Source organism: Aspergillus fijiensis (genome assembly GCF_003184825.1).
Source record: "Aspergillus fijiensis CBS 313.89 unplaced genomic scaffold BO72scaffold_29, whole genome shotgun sequence".
In the NCBI taxonomy this organism is placed as follows: Eukaryota; Fungi; Ascomycota; class Eurotiomycetes; order Eurotiales; family Aspergillaceae; genus Aspergillus; species Aspergillus fijiensis.
In genome coordinates this window covers 182,268-204,224 of record NW_024469005.1, presented here as the reverse complement: position 1 = coordinate 204,224, position 21,957 = coordinate 182,268, and the positions used below count along the sequence as shown (strand labels likewise).

Genomic DNA, 21,957 nt, shown 5'->3' with positions numbered 1-21,957 from the left:
ATATGTTCTGGATCAAAGCGAATGTGCAAGAAGTAAACTGAGTCAGTCTCGCGTAAGTTGTGTAAGCATGTACACGAATGCAAGGTAAGCCCGTATTTGCCACCCCATCGTGAGGGGGCAGAAAGTCTGATCATAGATATACGCCGGTGAAGCCAGCGAAGCCGAGGGAGAGAAAAAGCGTAAGCGCGCCGGCAATAAAAAAGAACAACAGCATCGCTAATTTGACAGACGTGATTCATCAATGTAATTGCTTAGCCGTCAGATATATCCAGCCGAGGTGAAGTGAATGGTTTGGTAAGTTGGTAAGTTGGTAAGTTGAGTAAAGCTGTCTATGTATATATGGGCTAATCATTCTGGCTTATCTGGGCCATGCAGTCGTGGGGTCGTTAAAAAAAGCACTGTCACTGTGCTGGAGAGAAAGTTGGTCTTCCCAGAAGACTCAAGGTTGCAGAAGGCGAAAGGATGAAGGCAACGGAACTCAATCAGGCCGCTTAAGATGTCTGTGGTGGACGCAGAGAAGAAACGCAGGCAAATGGAGGAGAAGCGGAGGTGGGTGGGGTGGGTTCGATGGCGAGCCACCAACCCAGGATCAAAAATTCTACTAGTGACCAAAATTGGCGTCTTCTTCCTTGACCGTAGAGACACCACAGTCTTGGACCATGCGGCGGAAGTCCCGGATCACCTTTTCAGGGACCCGGTCCCACATTAGAGATCGTGAGTAGACGTCGGAGGTGGCCTTCGTCGACATCTTGCTCTGAACACTGCCTCTCATGGCAGCCAGAGCTTGTTGAAGGTTCGATGGCTGCTGTTGCTTGTACTCAACACCAGCATCGTCGTAAGTAGTCAAAGAGTTGTACTGGTCCGCATTGAGAGCAAAGACCTGCTCGTGCTCCTGCTGCTTGGAGGGCATGACCAGGGTGCTGTGGAGCTCATCAAGGTTGGACGGCACCGCAGTGCCAGTCATCTGGGCCATCTGGGCGCCAGTGATGGTGCTAGGCATAACGCCAGCAGCCGAGGGAGCGACAGCGGCCTGACCCATCGGCTGGGCGAGCTCGGGAGGAGACGACGACAATACGGCCTTCAGCACGTTGGCTGATTCCGCGCGGTACTCCTCCGAGAGCTGCGGCATGGAGCGAGCAGAAAGCGAGGAGCCGTTCGATGCCACGAACGCGCCGAACAGCAGGCACATGTAGAACGCATTCCAGCTGAATGGGTAGTCGCTGTTCGCCTTATCCTTCTCGTTCGATGCGACAACCATCGAAGTGGTTTGGGCAGACGAGGCGGCAACTGCCTCGGCATCCAGAGAGAGACTGTTGACCATCGTGAAGTCCTCCCAAGGGCTGCTATCCATCGTCAAGTTCTCAAAGTCAGAGAACTCCGAGGGCAGATTCGAGGGGGCCGATGGTCTGGCGTGACGCTCGAGTTTCTCCACGGTCTCCTTGAGAATGTTGTTCTTCTTACGAAGCTCAGCGGTCTCGAGGGTGTGCACGCGGATCAGCTCGTCCTTCTCCATGTGCATCGTGTTGATGTACTGGGTGATCTCCTGCTGGGCGGCCATCCATTCGCTCTTCTCACGAAGGAGCTCCGCCTCTCGGAGGCGCATGTTCTGCAGCTCCTCTTCGAGATCGCTGATGATCTGCGTGAACTGCTTCTTCTCCTCTTCCAGCTTTTCCGTGTGCAGCTTCTTGCGCTGGCGGGAGTCCAGTCTAAAGTGTGGTTAGTGATGTCATTGCGCGTGGGAGGAGGGGCACTTACGCTGCCTGGCGGTTTCGCAGTAGTCGCTTCTGCTGCTTCAATTCCTTGATCTCCTCCTCATTGGTCGATTGACTGATGAGCTGGTCAATGTTGCTCAGCGTCCGCTCTGCAGGGATCTCGAAGCGGGCATTCTTCTTGCGGATGCCGTCCCGGCGCATGCTCAACGGGGAGCTGTTGCGGTAGGTGGGACTCTTGGTTGGACGGGCCACGGCATCGGCCATGTCGGTGGCGGCAGGCATCCAACCCTGACTCGATTGCGGCGACATAGCCACGGCGGCCGGGTGGGCGAAGGCCATGCCGGGTCGGTAAGACATGGAGGGGATGTTGATGGTGCTGACTGGACCGACGGCGCCGCCTGCGAACGGAGCGGAGGCGCTGTGGTCGAGCTCGGAAGGGAAGTGCTCGTACATGGCGGTGGGAGTGCATGCGCCCGAGTCCTTGGACAGGGACCACGAGGCCTGCTGAGCGTATGCTGCGGACGGATGAGCGCCGTCGACGCGCATGAAAGGATTGGGGGCGGAATCAAAGAACGGGTGGCCGACTTGAGAGTTGTGGCGGGACTGATTGCTAGAGACAGAATGGGAGAAGTCGGACCAGACGGAATCTCGATGCGTGTATGCATCGGGTGCATGATCATATGAGGGTCTGCGGTGGTCGGCAGCTGAGGAAGCCATATCGGGGGAAGTAGAGTCCAGGATCTTGTCGTCTAATACACTCATCTCATCCTCTTCGGGAAATGCAGGTTTGGCATCCAAGGTAGTAGGGGATTGTTGATAGAAGTCAAATGATGACGGTTGGGAATATCTGGCCATGATGGTAGATAATGTGAGTGTGATGGAGGGAGAAGAAACGGGGGAAGAAGAGGAAGAAGAAGAAGAAGGCGTTGGTCGTGGCCCAAAGAGAAGCAGTCGTGGTAATAGAACCGACTGGGCAAGAGGCGGTGTGTAAAAAATAAACAGGTCGAAAATGAGGTGCGGGGTTGGCGATGGAGGCTGGTGGGCGATCAAAAGGCAACGATGATCGTTCAAGAGAGATAATGAGGATAGAACTAAGAAGTAAGAGGTAAGAAGTAAGACAAGAGCGAGACGATGAGAAGAAAAGATGTCTCAAATGGTCTCGACGAGGGGAGGAGGAAAGGGGAGTATTTAGAATGCGCGAGTAACGGAGGAAGAGGATTGGTGGTTGCAGGCGCGAAGGAGGCAAAAGTGGAGGCAGGGAAGAGGGCGAGGAAGGAGGAAGTATATCAATTTCTGTTGGAATCGTGTAGTGGTTGTTGTGGGTGTTGATATTGATGATGTTGATGAAAGGGGAAGAGAGCAAGTGACAAGCGGGAGGGGAACGAGTCCATACATATACTTAACTTGCAAGTATCGATTCGATCTTGTAGTCAGTCAGGATCTCTCTTTGAGAGATAGGAACCTGAAGTTGGTCCCTGAACAATGTCTGTCTGTCTGTCTACCAAGAGAATGGGAAAGCATCCAAATCGTACTAAATTAGAATTAGACTCCCAAATCCAAAACAAAGGCGATTAAATTCCAAAAAACATAATTCTGGTTAATTGCGAGATTTTTTTTTAATCCCCAGGAGAATCGATGCTGACCCAAATCCCCACAGGATGCCTACTGAACCTACTGTGAGATCGAGTAGACTCTACATAGTAAAAGAAAAAGAATAAAAATAAAGATCGAGATAGAGAGAGAAATAATCCAACCAACCAACAACAGGAAGAATGAAAACAATGACACTTCCCAAACAGGAAGCCCACTATACTGCTACACTCTATACCTGATAGTATACTACCAAATTGTACCAACAATCCTATGGAATATGGATCTCAAACCAAACCCACAGCTTCCACTCTTCTTCTAAGGGGACTCCATCAATCCCACCTTTAGCTTCAATGGACTTAGCCAGACCCATCGGCACGCCAAACCATGAACTCCTTAGTTAGTTCCTACTTCATTCTTCTCCCTCAAGCCCAAGCCTAAACGAAGAAGCCCATCCGGCGGTCAGCGGAAAAGTCAAAAGACGAGGCGAGGATTTCTGACTGTTCCCGAGATTAACGAGCCGCCATCATTGGATGCTTCGTTGGGCAGACGTGCAGCGGAACTGGCAGGGGAAAAAAATAAAAGAACGACTCAAGACAAAAGAGAGAGAGACGAAAATGTAAGAACATGAATAATCAATGTCTCTTTTTACGAACGTATAACAATCATGACGCTTCTCGTGCTCCATGACTAGGTATCTATCTACCTACCTCATGGGCGCGGCGCTTGCTTGCCTGCGAAAAAACTTACTGACATACCACATATATACATGTATACATAGAAGCCTATGTACATACGTTGGTATATACTCTACTCCGTAGTTAGTTAGTATCTAATTTAAATTATTCATCGTGCTGCTGCTGCTACTGCTTCCCTCTGATCAACAGACGGAAAGGAAAAAGAAGTTGGCCCGTGATCTTCCTCACAGGCCCTTCCTTCGCTCACACGGTCCTTTCGTTCGTTTCGGCCCCGATCGCCCTCTAGCCTTTCTGGCTGGGGTTCGTACTTTTGGTTTCTTCTTGGTCCATGCGGACGGAGTAGACTACTTACTCGGTCGGTCGACTCCGGGTGCACAGTGCACTGTGCAGTGCACTGTGCACACAGGGCATACACTAGATCTACTATGGCTTCGCTTGGGTAGGGACTGCACATACTCCAGCACGGTACAATACATAACATAGGAGAGAGCGTAATAAGCTCTTCAAATGCGATGCACATCACATCAGTATCGTGCAGGTTTGGCTTTTCGCAGGCAGAACGAGCGAAGCTAGAGAGGTCAGATTACCTGGACCTCAAAAGGAAGGTCAACCCTAAGCCGCAAAGCTAACCTAATCCAAGGTTGGTTGAAAGTGGAAGGGCGGTAGGACTGACTGCCGTCGGTGTCGGTCATTCCACCCCTCCCTCCGTCTAATTCCAACTGCGATGGAAGACCTAACCCAGTAGCCCTCGCTGCCTTTTTCGTATGCCATCAGTCAGTCAGTCAATCACATAAATTGGAAGCAAGATACACCATCCTTCGCTGAAGCCCGGAGTATCACGTTCCCGTTGCCGAACGGGAGAAAAAAAAAAGCAGTGGTGGTTGGTATCTGAAGGCAAGAAGCGATAGGATTTCTGATGGATGATAGCGATAGATCCCATGGATGGAGGAGGGAAAGGTGGGGCTGCCAGTTCCCATCGGTTGTCGATAGCCTATCGATTAACGGCTCAAACTGACCCCTCTAACTTACCTACCTAGTACCCTAGTACCTACCTACACTATACGGTAAACGTCGCAGCCCGACAAAACCCGCGCGGCAGGGCTAAACTTCTGGGTGTTCGTGATGTTTTCCTTCAAACGGTTTCTCATCACATCTGCGGCCGAACGATTGGTACCTGGCTGAGCAAATGACTCGGGAGGTGAACTGTATCACTGGTTCCAGTTTCCCAGTAGGCACTGTACCTGAACCGAGGGATGGGAGGGGGGGAGGGGGGATGGTGGGTTACGTTAGCAGAGCAACGGTGCGCATTGTGGACTGTGGATAGAGGGGCCGTGGCCCGTGGCCCGTGGGTTGGTCGTAGCCCACCGGTCGTTACTCGGTACTGGTAGCCTCGATGCTGCCCGAACGAGTGATCGTCTGTGCGCGTTTCTCAGTCAAGGTGCATCCCATTTCCTCACCCCCTCCTAATCGTCCCATGATCGCTTCCTGGGGAGGGACATGATGAGTTCTGCTTTATTTTCCGGGAACAGGCATCGTACTTAATCAGACAGTGCGAAGGGATACACACCCAAGTCTGGTGCGAGGAGCAGCAGAGAGAGGGAGGGGGAGAGGATCAGATGGACAGAGGGACGGGACGGGGTGTTGTCATACAATACGGGTAAATCAGGACGAGTTGAGTCCGTTGCTCGGTTGAGTCGAAGCCAATGGATTCGGGGCCGGTGTGACATTGAGAATGAGAAACGGCCTAGTCGTAGGCTAGATTTCCCGATGACGATATTTTACCTGTGGTTTTGTAGTTAGCCGTTCTTCCCATTACATAGTGATTTGTTGTTTTTACTGTGGACTAAAGTAGAGTATGTAAACAATGATCCATCTCTGGTACCGTTAGGGCCGGCCCGTTTATTGAGATCCAGTGATCCAGCCCAGACCATCCCATCTTGGTCTCGGTACGGCTTAGCGTGGGTTATTGCAACTGCCCGCTCCGGTTACCGACACGCCCGGTGCATCACACCAGAATGCAACTGCAAGATGCAGACCTGATGCGGAGTCAGGTCTACAGTACAGTATACATCACAGAACCAGAATCTAAGAGGAAGAATGACGCCGAGTCAGGATCGAGGATACGAAATCCGGGTCAACCGCAGCGAGCGATAACCGAGCTGAGCGGTGGAAGCTACTGAGCCTGTATGCTTGGGGTATCCTCTTTAGGTATACGCACAAGGAGGGGGGGATACCACGAGACGATGGGGGTTGAGTGAGCTTAATCGCACTCGTCATCTGCATTGTCTATCGCGAGGTACTAGGTAATCGGGAGTTACCTCATCTACCCATTAGTTAGTTAAGTTAGTAGAGAGTGATTATGTCATTAGGATCCGTTCCTTGGAACAGTACCTTCCAGTGCATCAAATCTCCTAACGTACGAGGAACTCCAGAAGCATCACTCTCTACCCAAGCCCCAGAACCCCAACAACCTCCACCTCAAGTTGTCAACACCATGCCTAACAACTCCGTAACTGCTAAGAATAAACCAAACCACCCAAACAACCCAAGACCTCAACCCCTCAGCCCCAAGCCCCAAATCACCGACCCAAACCTACGGTGTCGGACCGTGACCCTGCGCCCCAAACCCAGCAAATTAACCTCGCTACCTAGTATTGTATGTACCTCACCATCTACCACCATTAACCACACTGCAGTCCTTGTACATACCAAAAAAAAGCACAAGTAAGGCATCAGTGCTTTCCTCCAACCCCATCTCATGCGGGGAACACTCACTCACCTCATCACATCACTTACCTAGTACTCCGTACCCTTCCCCCTTCCCCTCCCCTAACAGCCTACATCCACTATTACCCTACAGAATACCCGCACCCATACCATAACTAACCAAGCTCACTCCGCTCGGATCGCCAACCGGAATCCCAACTCTCCCTTCCGAAAAAAAAAAAGCAGTGCAGTGGCACCGACCACCAATCTGGACCTTGGTCTGGCACCGGGAAAGAGCCACGAGTGAGGCGAGATTGCTGCTGTCTGGGAGCAAGCCTAGGTAGCTTTTGGGTTGAAATGGATGCTGCACGAGAATGGCAGGAAAGGCTAAACCTACATGCGGGCTCGGTTGCAAGACCGTAGGACTTATGTCGTGCATTTGGCATGCTATCCCTGTTCATTCTTGGTTCGTGGGCAGTTAGGGGGTAGGAGTAAAGGTGCAGCTTGTGTGTGGTGTGGTGTGGTTTGTGCTTGGATAGAGGGATGGGGTTGCGCTGTAGTTCTTTTTGATATGGTGGGGTTATGCTGTGCTTTGTTGTTTCTTTCTCGTGGCCCTGATCTTATGCTGTAGGATCTCGAGGGGACAGGATCTGAAACACGAGGAGGCTAAGTTGATGGTGTTTGGCACTGGGGAAATGTGGTAAGGCTGATTTTGTGGGTGTTTGGGTTGTTAGTACTGTACTGTTGTTGCGTAGGTGCGAATGCTGCATTTTGTGGCGATAGGATTGATACCTTGGAAGGGAGCAGGGATATCATTGTCAACAGCAAGAGCATAGCATAGAATACCCTATCTGCTCTTTCATCAATAGTAATAGAACTAGTACCTACGTCGAAGCACCAAATCACTAAGTAACAACTCACTGACTACCAATAGTCATACAGCCTTATAGTCCACCCCCGCACAGCATCAATCCTCACAGCATTGTCTATCGCCAACCAACAGCATTCCGAGGAAAGAGAACGCCATGTTCCCAGGCACTACTATCAATTCACAAGATATTGTACCGCGATACCCGGTCCCTTTCCTAAAGTGCAGCACAACACACGTGCAGTACATGCATACACACCACACTTACACTACATCCAAACATACATCCAAACGTACATCCACATGCATCGCAGCTCAGATCCAGGGCAAGTGATACCATATCCGACTTGCGAATATCAGCCGGTAGCTAGCCAGCTTCCATCCTCCTACACCACCTCTTATCATAGCTCTAGTTTACCCTAGCATACCCTCTATACTGTATCTTCACCACGAGGTGAGCCATAGTACTATGCTGTCAGTAAAGCCCATAACCTTCCATCTCCCATGATAAAACATCCCCTGCAAACCCAAGTAACAAGTCCCATCCCACATCCTGTCAAAGATGGGGTACATACACACATACAGACCACAAACCCCAAAAACCAAGCGCCAAACATACCCTTGCCAGCAACTAGAAGCCAGCAAACAACGCGCGACATACCTCCTACCACCCTCTACTAGGATGAAATCGTCTAGTCCACATACTGTACGTACCGATCAGATAGTGTAACTACCACCCGACTAACGCAGTATGCACTCACTAACGAAAAGCAAGGCACAAGGTTCCCATCCGTTTCCAACGGCTGCGAGTATGGGGGATGATGAGTTGGTGTTTCAGGTCAAGTCCATCCAGTAGTCCCGCGGGGAGAAAGAGAGGCTCGTGATAGGTACCTAGTAGACAGATATGTGGAAGGTTGTTGGTTGTTATGGGTCTGACAAGCGTTGTGTAGGGTACATCGTGGTGGTGGACAGCTACAACCGGCTACGGGAGCTTGCAAGTTCCCCAAACCAACTAAGGATTGCTAAGGTGCCTCGAGAATCGAAAGGATAGGGAATTCGAATTCGAGGGGTCAGTTTGATTCGATGCCTTGTTCTTCGGGTTTATCAAACCGTCGGCTATCAGATATCAATATCGCGAACCTTCGTACGAAGGTCAAGATCGAAGCAAGGCTCTTGTCTGCATCGACGACTACGGTATAGTACATGATTTGCTGCTCTAAACTGACACAGAGCTTGACCGATTCGCTGCAAGCCCTGCACAAAGCTCGAATGAGTGATCTTCTAGAATGCTTACCTAACCCTGATCCCATCCGTACCTACGGTATGTATCCCGTCGCTTCTCGCGATAATCGCGTGAAGGGCTAGCTATGCACAGTGCCTAGAAGAGAAGAAGGGGGCGGGGAGGGGGCGATCAACAGCTCCTCTCCCCTCTATCGCCATGCACAAACTAGCTCTCCTGCTCACCCGGTTGCCGTTGCTGCAATGCATACATATATGCACGCACTTACCACCGAAAAAAAGTCCCCGAGATCATCTTCTGCAACACCACAACCATACCACACAGTAAGAAGGACTGATGCCAGATTCGCCCTCTCTCCCCACCTCGTGTGCCACTCCCCTCCCCACCAAAGACAAATCACAATCCGACAACGCACAGAGGAAAAACCCCCCAAAGCTCCCAATCGGATGTGGTAGTCGGTGAACATGAAACACGACCAAGGCGAGTGTTCTCCGAGCGGTAGGCAGGAGATTTTTGGAGGTGCAGATGGGGAAGCATCGAAACTAAAGGAGGGAGGGAGGTGAACAGGTACGGTGTGCGTGCGTGGTGGGTATACAACGGAATAAAGTGTGGGGACCTGGTTCCTGGATGGAATAGGCCGTGCGTGTGTGGCGTACGTAAAGAGAAGCGGTCGAACAAAGTTTCCGCCGTCAAAAAAGTCGCCATCGCGGAAAGGAGATCACCGTCCCCGGCATTATATTCAGAACATAATCTCGGTGACAGCCACTGTTCCGGGTAATTGCTCGGCGGAATGAAATTCCTAGAGATGTCATTCTGGCGGTGTACAGTACAAAGGGCCGGCGGGAGCCCCAATTGGGAATGTTTAACGGTGGAGCTGGAGCGCTTGATGTCAAGGCAGACGGGATATCCCAAGTAAACCGCCTTTCTCGAAGCAAATGGGTATCAGTATCATAGTGGATATTCTAAAGCTCCGTGGGCACTTTGCGTCAAGTTCGATTGTCACGATGTAAGTAACCACACATCCCCGTGGCAGATCAACAACCACGCACGGGAGAAAACCCTCATAAGTCAATTAGTGCGAACGGGCGATCAAACCCGCCTGCAACGCTTATCCCGATCAGCAGAGCCGTCCGGTAATTAGCTATGCTAGGATTCAAGTCGGGAAAGAGGTCAGTAGCCCGGTTGTTGCTCGGTTGCTTTGGAAATGATTGGCCGTAAATCAAGAATGTGATTGCATGATGTGATTGTTGCCCAACGCGGTAGCTACCGATACCTACCTACTAGTCACGGCGTAGGGCAGAGCAGCCATTGACCGGCATTACTATGTACATCGTAAGCCCCAAGTTCTAGGAAAATGCGAAGCATTGGTGGTGAGGTCCTTGAAACATCTGCACTCCGGGCATGGTTGCAATGGATGACACCAGGGACGAACAGTAATGACAGGAAGTGTCCGTTCATCCACGGAGGTGTGTTTCGACCTGACCTTCTCCTTTCTCATAGGCCAATAATTCATGACTACTGTGTAGCATCAGCCTTGAACGAAGTAATGTAGAGAGCTTGCGGAGTGTTTCAAAACTGACCTGATCTACGTGTAACCACGAATCACGGTTCGTCTGAGCGGGTCCGACAGTGAGGTCAAAGGTATCAGAACCACGCGAGATAGAGGTTCAGTCAGCCCGACGGATGAATCGGTAGGTATCAGGAACAGTAGAGGATGACAGAGGCAAGCGCAGCGAGGATGGAGAAAAGAGGAGCAGCACGATGTGGACCGAGTCAGTACATCCCTCAGGTCCCACTTCCCCCTATCGGAAGAGAGTCGATATTTCCCCCCAGGAAGTTAGTGAACGAGGTCCTGCAGTTTCAGGTTCTATTTCCCGGGAACCAAGGAAAGAAGGAAGCTATTCGGTATTGACCGGAAGAATGACGATTGGCGGGGAAAGCAGCTTTGTCCCCAATGGGCGGTGATGAGAAAGAGCTGAAGGAAAAAAGGAGAGAAGCCAGAGCAGAAGTAGCAGCAGCAGCAGCAGCAGCAGACAGAAAGAATCAGGCACGGATTTGGCTGCATTGCTGCATTGCTGCATGGACCAGGGGGATCGGATCGCCTTGTCATGCAGCACAACATGTGTGATTTTGAGTGTGCGCTATGCGCTATGCGCTATGCGCTTGTTGCGGTGGGCGTTCGGACCGCCTCTTGCTCCTCACTCACGGTCTGTAGGATCGTTATTGAGTGACCGACAGACTGACTGACTCCCTATGCAGGTGCGGTGTGAGACGATTCCCCACGGATACTGCATCCAGCTTCCGTGGAACATCGGATGGCCACCAGCCCACCAGCAGATCAACGCCTTGCAAACATGAAACAGTCCTCTTCTTACCCCAAGAACACGCGGTCACCGTCTGACGGACTGGAGCAGCGCGCGTTAGGTAGGAATAGCAAAATCTACCCAGACGAAAGGCCTTACCCCCGGATTCAAATGAGCATCAGATGAAGCAACCAGTGATGCGGCGAGATTGCCAGGAAGAGTCCATCACCGTTGGTTGCAGCATCTCTTCACCGACCTGGGAGGAGAGAATGGGCCCCTGGTTCGTTTGGAGAGATAGGAAGGAGGAAAAGATAGGGAAGGGAGCCTGCATTGCATTGCATGTTCCTCGGTTGCGGATCCACGGGGTGTGGGTTTGAATGTGGATGTGGATGTGGATGTGGATGTGGAGGGGGTAATGGGAATGGGGTTTGACACTGCATAGATACTTATTCGAATGCTTTATTAGGGGTTAATTAGCTGGATTAATGGAAATTGACCCAGTAGCTAGCTGGAAGTCAAGTCAGGGAAGATAAGGTAGCTAACCCAAACTACCTGATGATCACCGACTATTCACTCGGTCGAGTGACTCACTGATGGGTACTGCCTGATCTCCCCTCCCTCCGCCCCCCTGGCTCATGATGCTGTATGTCCTGGGGAGGTGCAGTACGGACTAAATCAGACATGAAGATCGAAGCAGAGCAGTGTGGATGGTCCTGCACCGCGGGGATTTCTCCCTTCCTTCATTCGTTCCTCACCATAGTCAAGTGCTACACTGTACTCACCTGGAGACACGATCATAGGGAGTACAATATTCAATGCTCGCCCAATTCAAGTCCAAAGCACAGTCTCATTTCTATCTTCAATCAATTGACATACGAAACATCCTGAGGAGGGGTATCATTGCCTGCAACTGGTACACGACAGACGGTCCATGAGGTATCAAAAAACTTATTCCAAAGCAAGTCTGATTTCACTGTCTCCATTCCTCGTTTTTGTTTCTTCTTGCATCCCAGTTTCACTTTCTTTTTTTTTCTTCACTTCGTCTTGTTTCAGATTCTGCCAGCGATCTTATTCAATTCCATACTATCACAGCCAAGTGTCAATTACAGAACTGCTACGGATGTCAGTGGGCAAAAGGGTGAACAATTAGAGGGGGACAAAGTCCTGCTGCCGCGCGAGGTCACCAATGTCATCCCCGGCAGCAGCGACGAGCTCCGGCTCATCGTCGTCGAGATCGTCCGAGTCGACGTCATCCGAGTCGATTGCGTCGTATTCTTCGTCATCGCTGGAGGCGTCCGACTCCTCGTCATCATCGTCGCCCTCAGTCTTGGTGGCGGCATTCTTCCTGATCTGCCCTGCGCGGTCGACATGGGGCAATCGGCAGTTTTTCTTATGGCACACGCCCGTGTTGGCGTAGTCGGGACACTCGTGCACGTGTCGTTGGTCGCACTCGGCGCCTTTCTCGCAGTATCCTAGGATGGCAAAGTCTCTGCACACGGGAGCGCCAGGTGTCACCCTAACATGGGCGTAGCGACACTCGGGGTTTGCGCAGCGCCCGCGAAGAAAATGCACACATGCAGGGGATCGGTGGGGCGAAGGCTCATGGGAGAGATCGCAACTCATACCTGAGTTGCATTTACCAGTCTGAAGAAAGTCCTTGCAAATGGCGACTTTGTGGGGGTCGTGCGTGTAGGGACACAAGGGTCCTTTGTAGCAACTGCCTAAAATCATCCGATACGCAGTCTGGTTAGCACTCATCCAAGGCAAGCAGACGGGAAAGGGAAGGGGGGCAAAGGGATAATAGGCGGCCGAAAGCCTATCGTGGGGAAAGTGTCGGTACCCGTCGTAGTAAATCGCTGGCACAGAGCGTCCTTCTTCTTGACCGCCATCGGCTTTCTGTAATACATGTAAGTGCAAGCACATAATGTTCAGCACAAGACAGTAACCTTTTCGACGTAACGGCACCCAGCCGGTGCAGGTTACCATTTTTGCTGCGCACAAAGACCACTCCAGCGATCGTGACTCTCTTGGGCGTGTTGTTGGCTGTGTTCGGATCATCTACCATCGGTAAGCCAGCTCTCGTACACAGGGGGGAGCATCCTCAGACAGAGAGAAAGAAACCAAAAATCCGGAAATAGAAACACGCACCAGACACTCTGATTAATTTACTTCCGCCGCGCGCAACTCGGAAGGGCACCTCGTTGACCAGAACCTGGTATTCCGCACCCAGCTCACCCGCGGCAACGGCGGTAGCAGTGGTAGCAACCTGCGGCGGGGCGCCGAAGCCCGACGGTTGATACATCCGACCATGGCCCTGCGCATACCGTAGCACTCTGGCCTGCTCGATCTGAGCCTTCTTCTGCGACTTTGCCTTGCGGCTCGCCTCCATCGCCTTGGCGCGCGACTGAGCCTCCTTGTCGTAAATGGCCGAGTTGATCAACTGCATGTGCCGGTCGCGCTTCGCCACCCATTTGTTGTTGTTGTTGGTGGTGGTGGTGCTGCTGCTGGCTTCCCCTTCAGTATCCGCCCCGACTCCCGCAGAAGGCGTTGAGCCGGGGGTTCCCGAAGCCGTGGTGGTGTTGTTGAGGATGAGCGTTCGGTGGCGGTGGGGGGCAGCGACAGGGCGGCCGCCGCGGGGGTGGTACTGTCGGCCGCGATACGGTGCCCAGCCTCGTCCCCGCGATGGCACATGCCGTGATGCATATTGGCCGGCGGGGATTTCGCTGGTGTAAGGGGACTCGGTGTGTTGGTTTTTGTGTCGGTTGATCTGGCCTGGTGTCGAGGGGTTTAGCGGGTTGCAGCTGGATGAGGGCGCTCGCGCGCAAGGATGAATGAAAGCTCCGGCTTACCAGCAAGCTGGCTGATCTTAGCCATGAGATCTTGATCTTCTGTCATGGTGATGAAGTCAAATAACCGGTCGCGTTAGGAAGTCTCTGTGAGATTAGGGTGTTGTCTGTTTTTTAAAGGTTGGTTGAGTCGTGAAAGGGAGTCAAGCTACTGAGCGTGTTGTTGATATGGGAGAGCGAGTGACGAAAGCCGTCAGCGGCAAATGAGTCACGTGATTGCGACATCCAACCGTGTAGAAGCAGCTTGTACATGGCAAGAATGTTGAACCTCGCTGGGCCAAGGTGACTGGCCTTACCTGAAGTCTACTTAAGTATTGTGATACAATGAGAATCGATAACTGGTATGTGATGGGTGAGCCAGTGGTCTAAACCCTCACTAGATGTATCTAAAACAGATCTGTATGAAAACATCACTCCAGTAACCCAAAAGAGAGTGAAAGAAGAGAGAAAACGCCATGGCCTATGCAAGATACATCCCGTGCTCTTTAGACAACATTCTCAAACTGTGCATCGTCATTATCAGTCACCATTCCCGACGCCATCGGATCATCCTCCGAGGCTTCATCAAAGTTATAGTCGAGACCAGGAGGAAGCTCCTCCTTGGCATTGCCATAGGCCATCGCGGTCGCATAGTTGCTCTCCTTGAATTCCGGCTTGAGCTCCCAGGTCATCGCAAAGTCTCCCGACTTGACCAAATGAGCCACCAACTCCAAAGTTTGCTTGAGATATGCCTCAGGCTGTCGTAGCCGGGCCTTGAGCGTCTTAAAAGGCCAGTACTTGTACTCGCGGAAGGCCTGGTAGATGAGATCCAGCAGCTCGTTCTGCGGCATACGCGTGGTTTTGTTCTCCTGGGCCTTGAGCTTGGCGGGCTTGGTAGCTTGCTGATCGGTGATTTAGCATAAGATCTGCATACAAGAAATTCAGTATATCCACAACTTACCACAAATGCACCCTTGTCGCTCGGCAGCGCATTCCGCGACTGGAGTAGTTTGCCCGGAATCTTATCGATGAAGACGGTCTCACGCTTGGGTTTCAGCGCCTCCATTGCCTTCTTTTCCGACAACATTCGGAATTCCTCGTTCTCAACCGGCAGGCAGTTAAACTCTTCCCCAATACTACCAACCAGCGCCGTTTGTTCTAGTGTCCGTGTAAGCGACCACACATCAAGCCCGGCACCTCCCCCCGGAGAATACATACTAGGCACAGTCTTGCGCACGTAGGGCTCCCACTTCTTCTTGCGCTCCTTCTTCTTCATCTCGCGCTTCATCGACTCGTACAGCGCGGAGCGGGCCTCGCCGAAGACCACCATGCGATTTTCCTGGCCGGGGATATCTCGTTCCGTAAAGAGGTAGGTGTTTTGCGTCGAGTGCGACGTGATTTCCGTGTTTATCGTCTGTCGCTGCAGGATATAGTCTTTGGGAATTTCGCGGTTATCGTCTCGCTCGGGGATGCGCAAACTGACCTACAAGGCGAGAGAAGCCCGGTGGTTAGCTCATGCGCGATTCATTCCCGACACCGAAGCTATCCCGAGAGGGGAAATCAAGCTCAATCCGGATCTTTTACGGGATGGTCGCTTACTCGTTTGATATCGTTCGGCGTCCCTTCCACTCTCATCGTTCCGATCTGAACCTCCTCGTCGTCGTCCAGGTTGTTGGTTATGTTCGACCAATGCTCCCATAGCGACCGGGGCAGGCGCGAGAGCCACACGCTCCGCTGCGCCTGCGAGAAATCGAGATCGCCGGCATCTTCGTACAGGTCCTCGTCGTCGATGTCGGCGAGGACGGTGTCTTTGCTCTCAGGGTCGGGTTTGATGTATGGCGCCGTCTGAGCGTCTGGATCCTGCTTGATTTGGGGAACCATGACGCCAGACAAGTGGGTTGTTGCGGTGGCGCGAGATGTCGGGGAGGATCACTCGGGCGGCAGTACACGAAGGCGAGGGCGTCTAAATCTTGAGATTGAGCGACAATCAATGCAGTATCCGGGGAAGTAGTGAGAAAGGTGGTCGAGGGGGAAGAGTGAGAGTTAATTGATATTGGGGTGGGGGGGAGGAGGTTGCATGCTTCGGTCTCTTCCTTTCTCTCCGCTTTGCAGTTCAACGGGCGGGCGGGTTTCAAGGCGGTGTGGCAAACCCGGGGGGGGGATTGGTAGAAACACTCCAGCCTGTGTTTGGAAGCTTCATTGAGTTCTTTGTTTAGACTTAAGTTCAGTGTTCTTAACTTATTCTTTGTTTCGGTTCACAGATGCGGTAGAACAGATTTAGTGAGGAATAGCATTTTCTGTTTCATGATTACTAGCTGCATGAGACATCTGGGTAGATGCCTGGACAATAGTGATTGAAGGTAAGACTGTTTGATAGAGGTAACACACCCCTGCATTAAATTCCGGTAAGGTGACCATCCCAGCTATGACAGCACCTTAGCAAGCTCTTGACCTCTCGCACATGCCCCTCCAGGTGCAATTCGATGAGGAATGGGCTAATTGAACTGTCAACCTGAAGGGTGAAGACCGTGGTGTGTTATGCCTTAATCGGAGCTGAGCAAACCAACCTCACAGGGCCGAGCCGCTTATCGATAAGCGATCCTCCACCTCCAGCTTCCATCACCGACGTCTGCCACCGACAGAGCAACATATCCAATCTGCCACGACACTTATGCCAACATTCCAACGGCCTTTTTAAATAGCACTCCTAAACTGTGACAGATTCTATAGTTCCTACTTCCTCACCATCTCACCCCTGTCAAACTCCTCTCGAGATCCCCACTATGGCCTCCCAAAAACTCACCTCCGCATTATCGGAGATCGAAGCCTCGACCAACACGCCCACCAAGCTCCAACAATACACCGACCTGCTCACCGAGCTCGTCAACACAACACCACCCGCTCAACTGCCCCAAGACCTCATCACCTACCTGGACTCGATCCTCAGCGAAAGCCTCAGCATCGTAGCCGCCCGGCCCCTCCTCGACCACTTCGTCACCCTCCTCCGGCCGCTCCCCTCGGAGACCAAAATCACTGTCGGCCAACACGCCGTGACGCTGCTGCAGTCGCGCTCGACCTCCGTCGAGGAGCAAGACGCCTCGATCCGGGAGATCCTGGCGGACGCGTACGAGGCGGAAGAAGACTACATCGCGGCGGCGAGGGCGTTGCAGGGGATCCACATCGACAGCTCGCAGCGGCAGGTGACGGACCTGTCGAAGGTGCGGCTGTGGATCCGGATCGTGCGGCTGTACCTGGAGGAGGACGACACGACGAGCGCGGAGGCCGTCCTCAACCGGATCAAGAACCTGCCGACCAAGATCGCGGACCCGGAGCTGAAACTGCACTTCAAGCTGGCGCAGGCGCGCATCTTCGACGCCCGCCGGCGGTTCCTCGACGCCAGCCAGGAGTACTTCGGCGTGAGTCTGGCGGCCGGCCTCGTCGACGAGTCGGACCGGCTGCACGCGCTGGCGGCCGCCATCCGCTGCGCGGTGCTGGCGCCCGCGGGGCCCCAGCGCGCCCGCCTGCTGGGCACCCTGTACAAGGACGAGCGCGCCACCTCGGTCGACGAGTTCGCCATCCTCGAGAAGATGTTCCTCGATCGCTTGCTCGTGCCCGATGAGGTGGCAGCTTTTGCGCTGCGCTTGGCCCCCCACCAGCTGGCCGTCACCGCCGATGGCTCCACCGTGCTGGATAAGGCCGTCGTCGAGCATAACCTTGTTGCGGCGAGTAAGCTCTACGAGAATATCACCACGGATGCGTTGGCCGTGATTCTGGGGCTGCAGGGGAGCGGCGAGTTCACGGCGGGCGAGAAGGCCGAGGCGTATGCGGCGCGCATGGTCGAGCAGGGTCGCTTGAAGGGGACTATCGATCAGATCGACGGGGTCATTCACTTCGAGGCCGCGGCCGGGTCGTCGTCGGTCGCCTTCGGGAGGCATATTCGGCAGTGGGATGCGGGCGTGCAGAGTCTGGCGGAGGATGTCGAGCGCGTGGCTACGAGTATTACGGAGGCGTTTCCGGTAGGTGGGCCTGTTTCTTGGTGGAAGAGCATGGGGCAGGAGTGCTAACTTTGAGTCTAGGAGTTTGCCGCTGAGCAGGCGGCGGTGCATTGAGGGTGCTCGGTTAGCTATGGGCGCAGTACGGTCTTCAAAGGGACTCTTGTCAGGTGGTCACATGAGAATCTCTTCCGGCTGAGAGGTAGGGTCAGGAACGTCGAGTTCTATCAGATGGAAAAGAGCTGGATGGTGGGAAAGGGAAAAAAATACAATAAGTCATAATCTTCGTTGCAGTCATTAGCGTTCGTCTATTCTAAGTTTTCTGTTCTATGAAATCGACAAGTGGAAAGCAAAGAGTGTGTCAAGGTAGAAAAGGAGCGTAGATCCCTGCTACCTCATTTGGGGGTACTGTGTCTTTTCCCTTCGCCTTGAATGTGAACACAGCCGAGGAAATCCGCTCTCTGGTCCGAGGGGTTCTGTCCAAAGGAAGCATACTCCTCCATCCTCGCCAGAGAGTATGCCACGATCCAGCCTCAAGCACCGCGTATCCTCGCCGGACCATCTCACATTGAGCTCGTACAGAGGCAGCAACGGAAGGCATCACCACCCACTCACCATTCACCACCCAAACACCCCACCAAATCTTATCAGATCACCACATCACCACCAAAATCTCCCTCCCACATGGCAACCCCCTCACGTCCAAAACACGTAGAAGTGGATTTTCGTGATACGTTCACATCTCGCCAGCCCCAGCACACCTGATTGGGTCCCCGACGCGTCCACACGTCCCAAGTGACACAGCCAGGAGCTTCAGCCCTAGGGGTGGATTTTCGTGATCGGTTGACATCTCGACGCAGCGCGGGAGCTGATTGGATGCAAGGTGTTTCAGACCCCTGGCGACGCGAACCGGGTAACACGGTTCAGCCTTATATGTGGATTTTCGTGATGGGATTGACATCTCGACACTCACGCCATGAGGGCAGATGGCGCGGTAACCCATGCGTGATCTGTGATGCCGTTTCTGTCTCGGGTGTTGCGCTGGGTGCTGGCTGGTTCGTTGAAAGTTTTAGCCGAGGTTGCTGGGTTGAGGTTCTAGCGAAGTCTGCAAGGTCTCTTATGCACGACCGTTCGAGCTATCCTCGCTGATCCTGATATCCGTGCGCACGGTAATGTCCATGGGGTGGTGGTGGTTGTAGTGGTTCGGCGCGAAGATGGACGAGGTTGAGCCGTCGCGCTCGTCGGTCGAGGTGGAGCGCGAGCCGAGGCCTTCTTCCATTTTGTAGAAGTCGGAGGCTGCCGCCGCCGCCGCCGCAGCAGCACCGCTAGGGGATGACTTGGCGCCGGTGGAGACGACGAACTGCGAGGTGCTGACGTCGGTGGGGATGTAGTAGGGGGCGGAGCGGTAGCGGCGGTGGCTGGGGACCTTGAAGCGCGGGAACAGGCCGCGGATGATGGGCAGACACGAGCAGATGAGCCCGATGGAGGGCTCGACGTGGGTCCACAGCGTGGCCTGGTAGACGGTGTAGGTGGTGTCGGCGTTGTCGATCCAGAAGAGGACGACGATCCGGTAGATGCTGGCGAAGCAGACGAAGGCGCCCAGCGCGAACACCCCGTTCAGCGCCAGCTTGTCCTGCCAGGCGCGGTGTAGCCCCCAGATCATCGGGATCGGAAGCACCAAGATCACAAAGTCCATCAGCACGTTGAACGCCTGGTTCGTGATGATCAGCGTCATCCCGTCCAGGCATTGCCCGGCTACGCTGTGGTCCCAGTAGGCGCGCAGCGGCCGGCACTGCAGCGCGCAGGCCAGGAAGATGGCGATCCCCCACAGGGTGATCAGGATGTTGATCCCCAGGGTGATCCATTGGAAGGGCTTGGTTGTGAAGACCCGGCGGTAGAAACAGATGATCGAGATTTTGATGGCCGGGCAGAGGAGGAAGTAGGTGAATTGGTTGGCCAGGAAGATCTATGTGTTCGGGCGGTCAGTTGCTTGATCGGGTGTCTGTAGATGGGACAGATGGGTTTACCTTGTAGAAGTTCATCATGGTGTCATTATTCAGGCTGTTTTGGTGGGCTCCGTTGCCTCCAATGGTCACCCCTGGGTGTGAGGTTAGCGGGCTTTCGAGGTGATGGCAGCGTCGCTCGACTTACAGAGCCCCAGTTCGATCAGCATGCCGAGGAGGAGTATAATCGACGCAAAGGAAAGATAGTCGTCAACGCCAAAGCGTACTCGTCGCTTCAGTCTGGCGAACGCACGCAGTATGACTGCAACAAAGGAGAGACCGACCAGCACCGACACGATGCATATCATCTCCTTCCCTCTCGCAGTGAGGACCATGGTGGATGTATTGGCAAAAGGTTTATAGTTGGATGGAGAGAATGGATTTGGGTAAAATGAATGACTGGGTATATGTTTAAGTGAAATGTGACAATCACAACATCGTTGATTGAGTATGTACACGGGGGTGGATCCTAGGCCCCAGCCAGTGGTATCAACGCCTCAGAAAAGTGTTGTAGCGATCCCAGATATTGAAGATCAATATGAGAGCCACCCCTAGGTCGAACAGCAATTAGCATAAATGAAGACAGAGGCTCACGGAATACGGAGAAAGAAGTGGAAACCCGCTCAATATGTAGACTACACATTGCATAGCCAGATCATATGAGAACCTGCCCGATGGGTCCCAGCAGAGGAACTCCGGAGCGAAGGATCCTCGCCTACTAGTGCTTGTGAACTGGCGCATTTGTCATTTATTGGAAGCTTGAGACATTGTGTGAAGCACTGAGCAATCTCGTTCCCAGCTCGACACCGATGACTAGGACCACTTTACTGCCACGGTGGAGTAGGTGATTGCTTCAACATGGCAAAAGAGGCCTTCACCCGCCGATCTTGAGAAAGCACGAGCCGAGATCAGAGGATCTGCGTCAGCTCGTGGCAAGGCAACGTTGGAGTTCGTATGCACGTAACCAACTCCTCATGAGGGGTTCTCTGCAGAGCGGTGACCGAAATTTTCTGCGGGTGGTTCGTAGACTCGGCCAAATGAGCTTATACAGGGATTATCGTCCTGATGCATCGGTTATTCTAGAAAAGGCAGGAGCAGGAGCAGCCATTGATTATGCTGATTATGCAAATAGAGTAGGAGGTGAAACCACGCACGACTAGCGGTTTGCAGATGGGATGGCTCGTGCCATTTAGAATTGAGCTCCACCGTCCAAAGAAAGAACCCAAGAACCAAGGGTTCTGGACGGATAGGAGCGGGAGAGAGTGTGCGTGTGTGTGAGAGAGAGAGAGAGAGAGATTGGAACGAGTCAGTTCAAACTCCGACGGGAATTCGGCGCCATCCCGCCACGCTTGCCTCAATCGGCTCAGGGCGGGGTTCCGCGGGTTCGGACCATGGAGGTTAGTTAATTAGTTATGACGGTACCGATTTAGTCAAGCTTGACGACCATCGGCTTTCGATTGATTGCCTATATACTTACGGAGTAGTACAAAATAATATGGCAACCGAGGCATCAGCCTCCTTTTCTCGTGACACAAAGTTGGAGAGAATCTGACAATTATGAGTATCAAGAGATGGAATCTTCCACAAGTCGCGCACTCACCACCATCGCTCTGCACCTGCACGATCGATTCGACTACTGGCCGGTCAAATCCGGTGTGGGCAGACAAATATGCGCATATGAATGGCAGCCTAGCAGCCAAAGAGGGAACTGGGATGGAGCATTTCAGCTCTTCTCTTCCCCGATACAGATGATCATCGGAGTCAGATCGCCCTTTGATTGACCAAGATGCCAGGAAGCCAGAACCCACCGAGTCTCCCCTTCGGCCAGGCTGCTCCACCACGCTGAGTGGAGACTCCACCACCACAGACAATTGGAGTCGAAATTGAATCCTGTGCTTTCGGCCGTAAAGAGTCCAGAACCGATTCATCGCTTCGCCCAATTGATTGCGCTGACAAAAGTGCTCCCTCGATCTTTGCCAATGGGGTTTGTCCTGCTCTTCTTGTTGACTAGGAGCAATAG

General features: G+C 53.0%; 5 protein-coding genes across 5 annotated transcripts; 1 reads left to right on the top strand and 4 right to left on the bottom strand.

Annotated features, from left to right (window-relative positions):
- Nucleotides 1-420: 420 nt before the first annotated feature.
- BO72DRAFT_133598 (putative bZIP transcription factor) lies at nt 421-2,733 on the bottom strand. The gene is made up of 2 exons (XM_040939119.1): nt 1,756-2,733; nt 421-1,706 (listed from the first exon to the last, which is right to left on the bottom strand). Exons 1-2 carry the CDS (start codon nt 2,565-2,567, stop codon nt 602-604), a joined length of 1,917 nt encoding a protein of 638 aa, XP_040800405.1. The 5' UTR covers nt 2,568-2,733; the 3' UTR covers nt 421-601.
- Nucleotides 2,734-12,263: 9,530 nt separating this feature from the next.
- BO72DRAFT_380122 (CCCH zinc finger protein) lies at nt 12,264-14,012 on the bottom strand (the record flags this gene model as incomplete). Its single annotated transcript, XM_040941371.1, has 5 exons — nt 12,264-12,838; nt 12,958-13,013; nt 13,064-13,217; nt 13,239-13,889; nt 13,967-14,012. The coding sequence occupies 5 exons, from the start codon at nt 14,010-14,012 to the stop codon at nt 12,264-12,266; spliced, it is 1,482 nt and encodes a 493-aa protein (XP_040800404.1).
- A 277-nt stretch (nt 14,013-14,289) lies between these two features.
- Nucleotides 14,290-16,015, bottom strand: BO72DRAFT_528528 (transcription factor IIF subunit TFG2). The gene is made up of 4 exons (XM_040950192.1): nt 15,542-16,015; nt 15,161-15,425; nt 14,904-15,100; nt 14,290-14,844 (listed from the first exon to the last, which is right to left on the bottom strand). The coding sequence occupies exons 1-4, from the start codon at nt 15,821-15,823 to the stop codon at nt 14,449-14,451; spliced, it is 1,140 nt and encodes a 379-aa protein (XP_040800403.1). The 5' UTR covers nt 15,824-16,015; the 3' UTR covers nt 14,290-14,448.
- A 383-nt stretch (nt 16,016-16,398) lies between these two features.
- BO72DRAFT_406039 (putative COP9 signalosome subunit 4) lies at nt 16,399-18,053 on the top strand. The gene has a single exon (XM_040942308.1). The coding sequence runs from the start codon at nt 16,726-16,728 to the stop codon at nt 18,004-18,006; it is 1,281 nt and encodes a 426-aa protein (XP_040800402.1). The 5' UTR covers nt 16,399-16,725; the 3' UTR covers nt 18,007-18,053.
- Nucleotides 18,054-19,051: 998 nt separating this feature from the next.
- BO72DRAFT_379924 (uncharacterized protein) lies at nt 19,052-20,272 on the bottom strand (the record flags this gene model as incomplete). Its single annotated transcript, XM_040941363.1, has 3 exons — nt 19,052-19,900; nt 19,962-20,032; nt 20,086-20,272. 3 exons carry the CDS (start codon nt 20,270-20,272, stop codon nt 19,052-19,054), a joined length of 1,107 nt encoding a protein of 368 aa, XP_040800401.1.
- Nucleotides 20,273-21,957: the final 1,685 nt, after the last annotated feature.